This window comes from Carlito syrichta, unplaced genomic scaffold (genome assembly GCF_000164805.1).
Source record: "Carlito syrichta isolate Samal-C Ts95f unplaced genomic scaffold, Tarsius_syrichta-2.0.1 Scaffold302074, whole genome shotgun sequence".
Lineage (NCBI taxonomy): Eukaryota > Metazoa > Chordata > Mammalia > Primates > Tarsiidae > Carlito > Carlito syrichta.
In genome coordinates, this window is record NW_007246170.1 from 96868 (window position 1) to 111715 (window position 14848).

Genomic DNA, 14848 nt, shown 5'->3' on the forward strand with positions numbered 1-14848 from the left:
GTACAAGTGTTAGCCTGGAGGCTAACTGTATATGGGCCTGGACCTGGGTCCAAAGGGGCTGGTCTAGTGTTAGGATCTACTGAGATGGGCCTGAACCCTCAGCCTGCTAAAGTGTAAGGTCACAGGGCTCAGCCTGAAGATTGAGGCCAAAAAGACTAGCCTGACATTGGGGCAGGTCTGAAGCCTGGGGTTGTGTGGGCCAACCTGACTCTGAGCTAGTCTAAAAGAAAGGCTGGAGCTGGTTAGGCTTAGAAACTATATCCACAGGCAACAGCCTAATGATAAAATATGAGGAATAGCCTGATACCAAAAGTGGCACAGAGCCTGGGGCCACTGGGGTAGGCCTGGTCTTGGGGCAAGCCTAGAACACAGGTCAGTGGGAACTGGCCTCGAGCCTAAGGCTACAGAATCCTGGCTGGCACCAAGGTGGGCTTAGAGACTCATTCTATAGGCACCAGCCTGAAATCTGTGGCCAGGGGGACCTACCCAGTGCTGGGCTCTACTGAGGTGGGCCTGGTATTGGGTTCTGCAGTAAAATCTGGAATTTACTGCCCTTTTCTTCCCCCAAGCAGAGAGTATCGTCCTCTACACTGTGCTACCTGAGGCTAGGGAAAGAGTGACACAGGTAATGCAAAATTGTCCTTTCCTACCTTCATCAATATGTCTTTTCTTATTTCTGTGCTATACCCAGGTGCTGCAATCTCTCACCTGGTTTCCTTAGCTCTTGTGAAGGTATTTTTGTGTGAGGATGGTTGTTCAATTGATGTTTCTGTGGGGAGATGAACACTGGAAAGTCCTAATCCACCATATTGCCAAGACTCTAAATTTATTTAAGGAATTAATTTCGATCCAAATCTTCCATATATAGTCTTTTCTAAAACTGGTCTGCCTAAAAAGGTGCTGAGGTTAAAGATTTCTTTTACCATTTATCCCCTCACAATCCTGTACAGGAGAAAGGCATCTGCTGCACATCTGAATCTTACTATCACTCATTGCCCTTGGGTGGAAAATCCTCTGGGACAAAGAGACAATTTGACAATAATTTTAATAGGCATATCACAAAAGTTTCACCCCTCCCCCATTAATCATCTCATTAACAATAATTATTATTTATATATTAGTAATTTTATTTCAATAATCACTTATAAAACTTGCATTATGAGTCACTAGTCATTTATTTTCCATAAGCTGATGAAGCTAACATAACTTACCAGCTCTGCATTTCCAAGAACTTAGACAAAAAACAGGTTTAGAAACAGATATCTGCATCTCTTGAAAAGCAACAGCACTTCTTTAGGTTTTAGCTCCAAGTCATGCTGGCTACAGAGAAGGGAGATAGATCTCTGCTGCAAGGACAATAAGAAAGGTGCTATACACATTATCCTGCCTACACTTGCAGAACCTGTTTGATTTGGTCATTGTGTTTTGGGATTTTTCCAAGGTACTTTGCTTTTGGGCAAGAAGAAATATATATCTAATAAATTTTAATTCATTTTTGCCCTGTAAAATATCTTCTGCTTTTCTTATTAAATTGAGCTAGAAAATATAAAAATTACCTGACAAGCTATAAACTGCTGATATAACTGAAAAAGAATATATAACTGAGAAGATAAGTAGAGATTATCTGTCTGAATCACTAAAAACTATGCTTACTCAGTTTCTTGCCTCCTACATTTAAAAAGATGTTGGCTGCAAATGTGGTATTCTGGGTATGAGGAAATCTTTTGCTGATGTTTGGTATTTTTCATATTAAAAAATGAACTTAAAAAAAGATTTGTCACATTCTCTTACCTCCTAGCTTTTCACAGTAAGTCAAAGAACACTTATTAAAACTATCAGAATTGCAAGTTGGTGGGCTTATGCCTGATTTTAAAACTCTAAAGCTCATTTATACATGCAATCTTCTAGTTCCCCTTTCTTTTCCTTCTGCACACATTCCAGCCAAATCTTTCCTATAATTCTGCCAAAGAAACATGACATTAGTGACTCAGTAAAAGTTAAGAATTACTTCCTTCTGCCTCTAAATTTCTGTTTTCAGAGTCTTCAATGGTCTACTTTTTATCCATGGGAAGAGAACTCGGACTTCTTGTTTCTCACCTTAATAGTCTGGGTGCTTTGTAAAAATATATGTCTGGCTTGGTGTTAGTGTGTATACCCAGACAATAATATTTACTGCTCATATAATTAATTTGTTATTTAAGGACCATTTACTATGTGTATACATATTTTTACTTCCTTAGGAAAATAGGTCAAGGACCATAAGTTACAATTATTTGTATTTCTACAATGTCCAACTTCCTTTCTTGTTCAGTGTTCATAAAAGTTAGATACAAAACATTTATTTTAAAGTATGATTGGTTTTCCCTGTGTAACTTGTAAATGAAATGATGACTAATGTTTGGAAATCTTAAGACCAGCAGAACTGGGACAACTTATTTCAAGACCATTCACTGAACACTTTCTACACTTGTAACTAAATGACTAACAATCCTGTCACTGGGTTAATGTCACATGGCCTCTGTTATGTGTGGTGTGCATTTCTACACATTTGTAACTTCCATCCTCATCACCCACACAAGTGGCCCTTTTAAACTTACCTTAATTTCCACATTGGGTCATTTTGTTATTTTATCTACTTGTCTATAAGGCAAATTAACTTCTCTATGATGCCATTAGAGAATTTCAGATTTTTTGAATTTATTATAATTGTATATATGCTGCATTTTGAAATGAACTTTATAAAGACACATAGCATATAACAAATACCAAGTATAGCTCTGGACTTCGACATCTTTTACCCATCCTACCACCCACCTTAAACTAACTGCTAAACTGTATTTCTCCAAAGAGAAATCCCTGAAATGGTAACAGGTACATTCCTTTTATGTTCTAAGACATAATGTGAATAAAACTGAAGAGATGGCATCATACAATGTGGATATTACATTGAAGAGACTGTAGAATTTAAAAATCATTAGTTTCCAGAGTTCCTGATAATTGAAACTTTTAGTTCACAAAGTTAAATGATAGTTAAAATTAATATTTCAAATATTAACAAGCCAAAGGTAAATAGCAAAAGTGAAAATCATACATCTCTGGAGGTTAAGCAAACAACTTGAAAAGCTATTTTTAAAACCTTACTACTGGCCAGGCTCAGTGGCTTAGCCTGTAATCCCAGCACTTTGTGAGGCCAAGGTGAGTGGACTGCCTGTGCCTCCAGGTTCAAGACCAGCCCGGGCAACTTGGCGAGACCTCATCTCTACAATAAATCAAAAACTAGCTGGGTGTGGTAGTGCATGCCTGTAGTTCCAGCTACTTGGAAGGCTAAGGCGGAAGGATTGCCTGAGCCCAGCAGATCGATGCTGGGGTGGCCATGAATATGCCACTGCACTCCAGCCTGGGCAACAAAGTGAGTCTCCAACTCAAAAATAATAATAAATAAATAAATAAATAAAGCCTTGCTACTATAAAATAGTATGTTGTGGAGCAATACTGGCATGACCTGGTTACTTGTCAGGAAGCAAATCTCAGGCTCTACCCCAGATCTCCTGAGTCAGAACTAAGTTTGCTTGTCTCATCACCATCAACTGTCATGCATACACACTGCATACACATATTGCTGTCTAACTATTCTGTTCTAAAGATTAAATTTTAAATATTTGTTTAATGATTTTTTTAAAATATCAATACCTTCAATGGAAGGGCTCCCCAATGACCTCCTCCCATAGATCCTAGCCTTAAAATATTCCCAGAAGTTAAAATTAGTCTGAGACTACCTGTTCATTCATTCAGCACTTGTTGGTTGATCCTTTCTAGACACTCAGTACATAACAAAGCAAAAACATTTCAGGGGCTGAGACTGACTATAAATAAGTAAATAAATCGTTACACTGTAACAGACCCAGTCCTACCACAGACTCAGTGGAGCATTCACCACACATACAAGGAAGGTTCAGAGGCTGGTCAGTCAAAAATTTACTAATGTCTACCTCAGAGATTGAAATTAACTATTAAAACCATATGCGCATGCACACACATAACTTGTACATGAATGTTCAAAGTACTATTATTTATGACAACCAAAGAGTAGAAACAACCCAAATGCCCATCACCTGATGAATGGATAAAGAAAATGTGGTACAGCCATACAATAAACGATATAAAGGAATGAGGTACATGATATATGCTATAACATGGATGCAACTGGAAAATGTTATCCTAAGTGAAAGAAGCCAGATACAAAAGATCACATATTGTATAATTTCATTTACAGGAAAGTCTATAATAGTATAATCCATAGGACAGAAAGTACATTATTAGATGACAGGAGCTGGGGGTAGGGGGAGATGAAGAGAATGTGAATGCTAATATTATAGTCAGGGAGTAGTGTGTAGGTCAGTGGATGGGAAATTTTGGAGGTGATAAAAATGTTCTAAAATTAGATACTTGTGATTATTGCACAATTCTGTGGATATACTAAAGTCAACTGTATGCCTAAACGTACGAAAGGGAAAGTATCAAGCAACAAAGTAACTATAGAGCACAGTAAGAGAAAACACCCTGCACAACAGCTGTATTAATCCGAAAATACAAACTGGATTTCTATAGATAATGTCTGATACATCCACTATCGTTAACCAGTTAAAACTTACATTACACTGTTAAAACTGTGTCCCTACGAAAGGATATGTAACAAATGATTACTACTGACAAGGATCCTCTCCTTCACCAATCTCTAGTCAGGCTCCTCTGAGCCCTTTTTCAACAAGACCCTGTTCTTGGGCATGTCTTCAAGAGTCCAGTTTTAGCAAGAATCCCTCACCCTCAATACCTGATCAAATTACTCATCCTGTACCATCCCCAGGTGATGGCTGATCACCCTGGCCTGCCTTCAGCAAAAAATCCAGTTAGATTGGTCTAGCCAGAATCCTCCCTAGTTCCTGATGTTTCTTTCCTCTTAGTAATTTCCCATCCACTGACCTACACACTGCTCCTTGACTATAAATTCCCACTTTTTCCTTGCTGCATTTGGAGTTGAGCCCAATCACTCTCCCCTACTACAAAATCCCACTGCAGTAATCTCTATAACTATTGCAATAGTCTCCCTTGCTGTTTTAAAAAGTGTTATTAATAACTTCTTCCTTACCACCACTTCGGTGAATACCAAAAAAAAAAGTCATTCCCTTCATTTGAACTAATTAGTTAATCTGATTTTGAAACAATTCAGGATTAAGGCTTTCCTGTTTTGTTACTGATATATTAGGGGTAATCTCAGAGCAAAAGAGGTGGTAATATACAGTCTGGTGGAAAAGAAAATGCTATATCAACTGGATTTCATTTTCAATTATTTCTTCAGCATTTCAGATTTAAGGATCTTTTTGTTCTTTTTTCTTACTCAAAGCAAAGAAAAGAACAGAGTTTCTCAAACTTCAACATTAATGACTTTTGAGATCAAATAACTCTTGGTTGTAGGGGCTGTCTTATGCACTGTGTAGAATGTTTGGTAGCAAGTCTGGCTCTATCCAACAGATGTCAGAAGCACTATCTCCCTACACACAAAAACAAAAATTGGAACAAACAAAAATGTTTCCAGAATTGCCAAGTGCTTTCTGAGGGTGGCAAAATCTCACATGACTGAGACCCACTGGAATAGAGAACTACTCTTCAATGTAATGGAGCCAGGCTGGGAAGCTTATTGACACTTCAAGCTTAAAGGAGAGGCTAATACTGCTGGGTACCCTGCCAGAAGTCAGAAGTGCCAAAATTGCCCAAAACCAAGATTCCAAGGTAGCCACTATCTTTGGAAATGTCCTTGCCCTGGGAACAGAGTAAAAATACATGAATACATAAATACATAGATGTTAAAAAAAAAAAATGGCAGCCAACCCAAAGCTTCATCTAGACCTACATTATCCAACAGAGCTTTCTGAAACAATGAAAATGTTCTTTACTGTGCTGTCCAGTCCCTGAGGTCACTAACTACATTTGCAGCCTTGAAATGCAAGGAACTTAATTTTTTATTTTATTTAATTTTAACTTAATTTAAGTTGGCTAAATTAATATGCGACTAGTGACTACCACACTGGACAACACACAGACCTAGACCTTGTTATCACTCTTCTCATTGTTGTTTTTAGTTAAAGTCAAAAGTACATTCCTGGTAAAAGTTCAGGTTTCCCTTCTCTTCTGACAACTTTTTTAGTATCATCTTTCTGGCTTCCCAGGTAGTAAGATCAATGCCTGCCCCTAACCACACACAGGCCACTGATCTGAAGGAAGAATTGCCCTGTTGCTTGGCATTTGATATGCTGTGTATTCCACTACTGCATTCTTATTTAATTTTGGTACCATCTGTCTTCCACAAAATCCACAATGGGCTGCTGGCCTTCTATGAAAGGCTTCTAACAGTATAAAGGGACAAACTGTTTGGGAAAGGTAGAACTGGTAAAAAGGAGAATTATCTCATTCATTCATTCGTTTTTTTAATTAACTCTCCTAGGTAGAATGTAACATCCATGAGAGCAGAACCCTCTTCTGTCTTTCTACCACTGTATCCCCAGCACCTGGAACAAAGGCACATACAAAATGGTGCTAAATATTTAATGAACTAACAAATAATAAGAATAGTGCTCATGTGCCAGGAACCATGGTGCTTTAAATATATTAACTTATTTAAACTTCACTATAACCCCATGAAGTATGCACTATTAGCCATACTATGAGTTATGCTTTATTATCCCTATTACAGATGAGGACACTGAGACACAGAGAGGTTAAATAACGTGCCCAAAATCACACAGAGGGTAAGTGAGGAAACTGTAATTTGAATTCTACCACATATGGAGATTATTTATTTTACTACTTAAGCTGTGCTGAGATTTTAACAAATTATCTAAGAATCTTTTACTATTAGAAGCACCCAAGCTACTCTGTCCCCTACTCCTTGTCCCCATTCTATCAGAAGTTCAGTGTAGATACAAAGCATCTATAATGAAATGTGATTACATGATACATGATAATGGCAGAGACAATGCAACATAATACAGAGGTGCACAAGCAATTCAGCCCATGTGCAAGAGAACCTATGTACACATGAGGGCCACACATTTCACAGAATTCAGGTAAAACAGCCCAAGGCTCTGAAAATTTCAGCCCCCAATAAAGGACAACAGGCATCCCAGGCATAAGGAAAGGCTTATGTAAAACCATGAGGATATAAGGTATGGAAGGAAAGTTGGGCTGAAGCCATGGAAATCTGGGGAATGGTGGGAAGGGAGAATGCAAAAGCAAACCAGAATGAGACTGTATATGATTCTGAATGTCATGCTAGGTTTCAGACTCTTCAGCAGTCAGTAGGACCCAACTCCAAAAGTCAGGTCCAAGCAATTCAGCCCAACATGATTCTATACAACGGGTGAATGATACCTGGGGGTCTGGCTTGAGTGTTCCAAATTTCCCTCAGCACAACCAACATGTTCCCCCAAGAACTGGTCCCACTGGAGAAAGATTTAATCAGATAAAGAATGATATTCATTACATCTGATGCTTTGTCAGACTAAGAGGAGGCTCCAAGGTTTTTCTTTACTATTCTTATAGCTATATGGAGACATCTTCCCGTAACTCCACATTTCCCGGAGCCTTTACACTACACCTCCTATCTCTCTGCCTAGTTCCATGTCATTTACCCAATTCTTAGAAGATATTACCCAAAGCTTACTATTTGGTCTCACATTCTCTAACTCAAATTTAATCTGCAAATCTCTACTTCCAACCTCAGCCTAACTCAATCTCTGTAACTGTATTATCTACATGTCCCTACTAAATATCTGAAATGTGCCTAATATAAATGGAAATGTGTGCTACATGTACAAAGTCATACCCCAGAATTAGAAAGACTTAGTATAAAAAGGTAAAATATCTAATAATTTTATATCAAACACAATAGTATTTAACTTATATTTATTTATTTTTCTTGAGTTGAGGTCTCACCCTGTCTCCCAGGCTGAGTACAGTGGCACAATCATGGTTCCCCACAGCCTCAGCCTCCCAGGCTGTGGTGATCTTTCCACCTCAGCCTTCTGAGTAGCTAGGAGTACAGACACACACCACCACTCCCAATTAATTTTTTTATTTTTTGTAGAGACAGGGTCTTGCCACATTGCCTAGGCTAGTTGCAAACTCCTGGGCTCAAGCAATCCTCCCACCTCGGACTCCCATAATGCTGGGATTACAAGCATAAGCCACTATGCCCAGCTGTAACTTACATTTATATTGAAAAACATTTATGTTGAAATGATAGTATTTGGGACCTACTAGGTTAAATAAAATATATTACTGAAATCTATTTCACCTGAGTTTTTTTAAAAAAAATTTAATGTGTCCTCTAGAATTTATTTATTTATTTATCTTTTTTTTTTATTAATTTTTTTTTTTTTTTGAGTTGGAGTCTCACTCAGTCGCCCAGACCTCGACCTGCTGTGCTCCGGCAATCCTTCCGCCTCAGCCTTCTGAGTAGCCAGAATTACAGGCACGCGCTACCACGCCCAGCTGATTTTTTGATTTATTGTAGAGATGAGGTCTCGCTGCCCAGGCGGGTCTCGAACCCGCGGACTCAGGCAATCCACTCACCTCAGTCTCCCAAAGACACGGGATTACAGGCTGAGCCACCGAGCCCGGCTAGAATTTATTTTTATTTAGTTGGAGTCTCACTCTGTCACCCAGGCTGGAGTACAGTGGCATGCTCATGGCTACCCCAGAGTCGACCTGATGGGTTTAGGCAATCCTTCCACCTCAGCCTTCCAAGTAACGAGAACTACAAGCATGAGCTACCACACCCGGCTAATTTTTTGATTTGTTGTAGAGATGAGGTCTCGCCAAATTGCCCAGGTTGTTCTTGAACCCATGGACTCAGGCAATCCCCTAACCTCGGCTTCCCAAAGTGCCGGGATCACAGGCTTGAATCACTGTGCTCGGCCTAGAAAATTCTGAATTATACATGTGGCTCATATTTTTATTGGACAGTATTACTCTGTAGACTACTAAGGTTGTCCCTCAAATGCAGCATGTTTAAAATAGGATCCATCACTAACAAGTTCTATGACATTTCTGTGCCTCAGTTTCTTCATCTATAAACTGTAATACTAATTGTGATAAAGAGGATGATAACACTAATGATAAGAGTTAACTCTAATTTTCACAATATCACTGTGAGGTTATCATTCCCATTTTAAAGATGAGCAGATAGAGAAAATAAGTGACCAGATATAAAATGTAGATACTAATTGTGATCAAGAGGATGATAACACTAATGACAAGAATTAATTTCTAATCTTTCCAATATCCCTGTGAGGCTACCATTCCCATTATACAGATGAGGTATAGAGAAATTAAGTAACCAGTCAAAGGTTACATGGTTAATAGATAACTGAGCCCAGATTTTAGCCCAGATAGTCAGCTCCAGGGTTCTGCTTTAATCACTGTCTGTCATGATACCCACCTTGGAAATATTGCAACAATTCAGTAAGTTGATTTAGGTAAAACATTTCAAATTGTTTCTGGCACCAAGTAAACTCTTCTTGGGGGTTTAATTATTATCTCCTTTACCCCTCCCTAACCCACTTCCTAATTTCCCTGCAGGTAACAACCTTTCTCCCCACTTCCCAGGATCAAAACTCTTATCTTTCAACACTTCTCCCTTTTTCATCTCCTAAGTCTAGTCAGTTCCTCTCTACTCTTCCTTAAATGTTTTTATTGCAGCTATTCCTCTATTCCCACTGCCAGCTTAGGCCAGCCCTTCACCCCTTCACACTGGCTGAATTAATAGCAAGAACATCAACAGTGCTCATGTGCCAGGCAGACTTCAAATCTATTAGTTAATTTTAAGCTCACTATAACCCTGTCTGGTCTTTAGGATTTCCACATGTGGGCTCTAACAGTGTCTGCATTTCTTCAGGAAATCAGTCTTCCTGGATTACCAATTTTATCCTGTGATGGGAACTTTAAAGAAAGATGGGTTCTTCACACTTGCCCAGATCAATTCATTCAAGTATGTGAAAGGGAGAGATAGTGGGTACTTACTAGAGAGAGGAAAGATTTGCAAGGCTCAGAACGTTAAAAATTCTAACCCCATCAAAAATCTTCCACAGAATCAAGTCTTAGTTCTGCAGCCAAACACTCACAACGGCATAACCTCGTCCCACCCTGCCTATTCAACTTTATCTCCACTTCCCAACAAACACTCTCCAGAGTAGTCAAACAAGTCTCTTCATTGTTCCTGGAGTAAAAAATAATAATTTTAATTCCCTTATCCACACACTTCTCCTCTGCCCCAGAAATTTGAGTTCCTCCATAAACACAGGTGAAATGATTGTCAATGATTTATTTAAACCAATATATCCCAAATACTATCATTTCAAAATAAAACATCCAAGTGAAACTAATCTCTCCTCTAAATTGCAACAAAACCTCTGCCTTATGCCATTCACTGTGATCCACAAAGACATATTCATCACCTGGCTAATGCCACTTATAACCCCAACACAGGAACAACCAGAAGGCAAGCACTGAGTCACACATTTTTCATCTTTATCTAGCACAGGTCCCCACATAGATTACACACTAGTGTGGCAAATGGAAATAAATAAGTGCATAAATAAATGGATTGTGTAACTGAAATTATCTACAAATACCCCAATTTAGCCAACCTGACCTCCCTAATCATGAAATATTTTAAGGTAACAGGAGCAATACTGGGTCTGAGTCTCAAGGCAGTGATATGACTGCACTTTCAATTATTGTCTGCTTGTCAAAACAACCCTATGAAGTGCACATTATTACACCCTTCAGTTAGCTGACATTCAAATAAGTGACTTTTCTCAAAATCACACAGCTAATTGATGGCAAATCTGAGTCTGGAGACCAGACCAGGAATACAGTGCTCTTTCCTCTGTTCTAATTCACCTTTTATCTCCTTTCCCTCCTTATCTCCTATGGAGGAGTTAAATAACTAAAAGGAAAGAGGAATTGAATCAGTGAACAAATCCTTGATGATAACAACAGCTATGGTAAATTGATTATTTCAAAAGAACATTTGCCTGAAATTGCTTCTTTTCCTTTCCTTGACTCACCAAGGACTCACAGATAATTTGGAAGACGGCATTTAAACCTCACGATTCTATTGGCCTGTGTAATAAAAATTGCCATCTAAACTCCGAAGTTGGACCCCCATCCCATCCCTGGTCTGCACTTAAAATCTAAGATAAGACTGTTTCTTACCACAGTCATTCAGGAAGGAAGCAACCTTCTGAAGACACAGCACTTGACAAAGTCAACTGGCAGTCGTTGCTAAACGTTATAAATCAATAATCTTGCCACACCTTACTGTCACCAGAAACGGAGTCTTTAGAACTCTTATTAGTTAGACATTCCAATTTAACAAGACACAAAGAACCTCAGTTCAAGGCAGCCTCAACTCATGAATGGCCACATTGTTGGGTGATCTCCCTTCACAGTGAAACTCAGAAATGGAAAGCCATGGAGATGGACCCAGGTTTGGGCCAACTGAGCTGGCAGAGCTAAGAAAAACTGGGAACGCATGGAAGGCGCCCGCCTCTGCCTCTTCTGCAGAACTTCGGGCCACTCCAGGGGATGCAGGCAGCTCCCTCTCGCCGGGGGCGCAGCTTTGAGCCGCAGGTTTCAGCCGCCGCCAGCTCACTGGCGAAGGATTCTCTTGGAGGTCTTATTTGATCCCGGGCGCTGGGGAAGAGAGCGTTCTTCCCACAGGAGATGGGTCAGACCGCACACAGCACCCAGGCCGAGACCCCCACCCTGTGCCGTGCCACCCAGCCTCGCAGCACCCACCGCCCCACCTGGGAGCCGCCGCGGACCCGGAATCCACCTCGCGCTCTCGAGAGGATGCGGAGGAGACGAGAGAATCAGGGGCTCCGGAACGAGCTGCTCCCAGAGCCGCCTCCGCTCCTCGCCCTCTCACCCTCTGCCCCCACTCACCCAGTTCTGCACGTTATTGCTCAGCTTGACTTTTTTGCACAGACTCCCGGGGATCTCCATAGTCGCGGAGCGCGCGCCAGCGCCCCAGTCCTCAGCGCCAGGATGGCAGCAGGAGGAGGGCAGGCCGGCGGGGGCGGGGCGGAAAGGCGGGGTCTCTCCGCGGCGGGGCGGGGCCACGCTGACGTGCGCACGCTCTCGCGCTCTTGGCCCCGACTGCGCGGCGCGTGGGCGGCGTATCCGAAATGGGTCCGGGGCAGAAAGGTGAAGCAGAGGGAGAGAACCGGAGGCAGAAATTGGGGGCGGAGCTTCAGCGCTCTCCCCGACGTGAACGCGCACGACGCTCCTCCTTGGTCCTGAGGAAGGGGCGGGGTCTGGGAAGTAGTCATGGAACCTCCGGGCCTTCTATGGTCACCGCTTGCCGCTGAGCAAGCGCAGAGCGGGGGGGCGTACGAGTCGAGCGAGGAAGATACCTGCCTGGCTGGTAGCGAGCCGGCCCTCCTTTGGCTGAGCGTCCCTGGGAAGACGCTGACGTGGACTCCTGCCCCTCTGCTATTCCTCAACAGACCTGGCCACCGGCCTCCTGTCGGCCCAGTCTGGGCCCATGTCTGCCTGTCCACATTTTTTTTTAATGTTTTCTAGCCTCGCAAAGGGAAGAATTGATTTCCTGAATAGTTCGTTCTCCACGTTACACTACGCTTTAAGATTCTACTCACCGCACAATTAAAAAAAGAAAAATCAGTGTCCCGTTTCTTGAATCAGTATAATCTGTTAACCGGGATTCGCGCATACTTACTAGGTGCCTCCTTCCCTGCTTGGGGACCTCACTTCACACCAGATTTCTCTGCGGGTTTCTTACTGGCTAGGCGGAAGGGGGGCTTCTGTATTACTAGCTACTCAAGAAATCCTTAGAGGACTGCAGTTCAGATTTAGGAGGACTATGAGTAACCCGAAATAGTACGCCCGCCTACAGAGGGCATGTCAAATTCACCTGATCATTCCAGGATGTCTGTGGGTGTGAGAGAGTTTGCTCACAGGTTATATGTCCTCCCATGCCCCTCTCCACAACTATGAGCCTTCTTTTCCACAACTTATCTCTGGCACCAAGATACTTGTTTGCAGCTCTGCCTCCTCTGTAACACATGCACCCTGCACTCTAGTTACCAAGACCTGAGACGACTGCTGCCTATTAGTAGCTAGCAAATCAGCCTCCTTTATATTTTCCCTGCTGCTACTGTCCTAAATTAGGCCCTCCTCATATGCAACCTGAATCATTACTAAGCCCTTTCACTGGTATCCTCCTACCTATGCAACTGCTCTCCACACCCCTGACACACACCCCATTCTCGACACTGCTATCAGAATGGTATTTCTAAAATGGGAATCTCATTTTGTTACTTGACCACTTTTCTAGGGGATTTTTAATCTGGGATATACATGTAAAACTGAATTTCAGTATAATTCTGAATTCTGCCAATAACAGGAACAAGCTTGGAAGAGAATCTTAAGTTTTAGATGAGAAAAGAGTGCCACATCTGAAATTAGCCATTTCTCCAAAAGTCCTGGTATTTGTTAGAGTGAAATGGTATTTAGATATCACAATCTGACCTCTAGGGGTGTTCACTGATGTGAGTTAATCCCTATTTCTAGCCTTAGTAAAAGACTTTGTGTTAAGATAAAATATAGTATAAGTTTGCATTGATACTATCAATCCATTGATCAGTCTTATCATCTCTAAACCATTGTTCTCTATATTGTTTTGTTGGGGTTTTTTGTTTGTTTGTTTGTTTGTTTGTTTGTTTCAGGTGGGGTAGTATATCCAATTTCTACTTTATCTGCCCTGAAGTAGAAGTTACTTTTTTATGATTTTTTATAGTAATAACTTCCTTGCTTTATTTTTCAAGTTTCACTATTTAAATATACTTTCCTAGTCAGTATAATTTAGTCTTCCATTATAAAAGTATGATATGTCTTTAAGTCTCTTTTAATCCATAAATTACTTCTCCATCTTTTCATTTTCTTACAACCCTACTAAAGGGCAGGGGAAGGAATGCTAACCTAAGTAAATTTAGAAATGAGTGGAGTCTATGAGACTAAAGGCAAAATGATCTGTACATAAGATTATACTGTAGTTGATAAAGCCACCCTCCATAGGGGTACAGGTTAACAATTCTCAATCTACTATATATGTATAATAAAATTGAAGAACTAAATAAGTGGATGGCAGATAGTGGGAACCAGTTGTCCCACTGTTAAAGTGGGAATTAACAGCAAGGGAGAAGAGGCTAGAATGGTTCATGTGGTAATGATCTCAGTTGAAGACATTACTGAGAACTTATGTTTAGTTTAATATAAATACAGATGTCTACTATAAAAATAATTATATATATGTGTATATACACAATTAATATACGCAGATATATTTCTTTATCAGCTGGGAGGATTTAAAAGAAATGGCCCCCCAGTAGCAACAATTACACCTAACACCCAGATCTTTGTATTTCTAATAGAATGTCAATTTAAAATCACAGTAGTTTTTAATACCATTTCCAATAAAAAGAAACCAGGGTTCCATGGAAAAATGGCTGACTCTAGGACAAGGACAGGAAATATACAAGATGAGCCTAGAGCATGTTCTAGTGTCAACAAGTAAGGAAGTACAAAAACAAACAAAACACTACCATATTTGAATGAGTCTGTCAAAGGAGCATAAGCGCCAACTGAAAAACAAATAAAACACTACCAAAAGAGCTACCAATGGCCAAAGATGAAACAATTTGAGCAACAAAAATATAGTATTGGATTATTGTGATTATAAAATAAATATCTATGAGTCCATGCTGAT

The 14848-nt window shown here is 40.6% G+C and overlaps 1 protein-coding gene across 1 annotated transcript in view; it reads right to left on the minus strand.

Moving 5' to 3' along the window:
- PAPSS1 (3'-phosphoadenosine 5'-phosphosulfate synthase 1) overlaps positions 1 to 12258 on the minus strand; it is a gene marked incomplete at its 3' end in the record, with an annotated part of 107623 nt that extends 95365 nt beyond the window's left edge. The window contains exon 1 of the mRNA XM_008055995.2: positions 12007 to 12258. Coding sequence (XP_008054186.2) covers positions 12007 to 12066 — 60 coding nt within the window. The remainder of the gene's footprint in view (positions 1 to 12006) is intronic.
- Positions 12259 to 14848: the final 2590 nt, after the last annotated feature.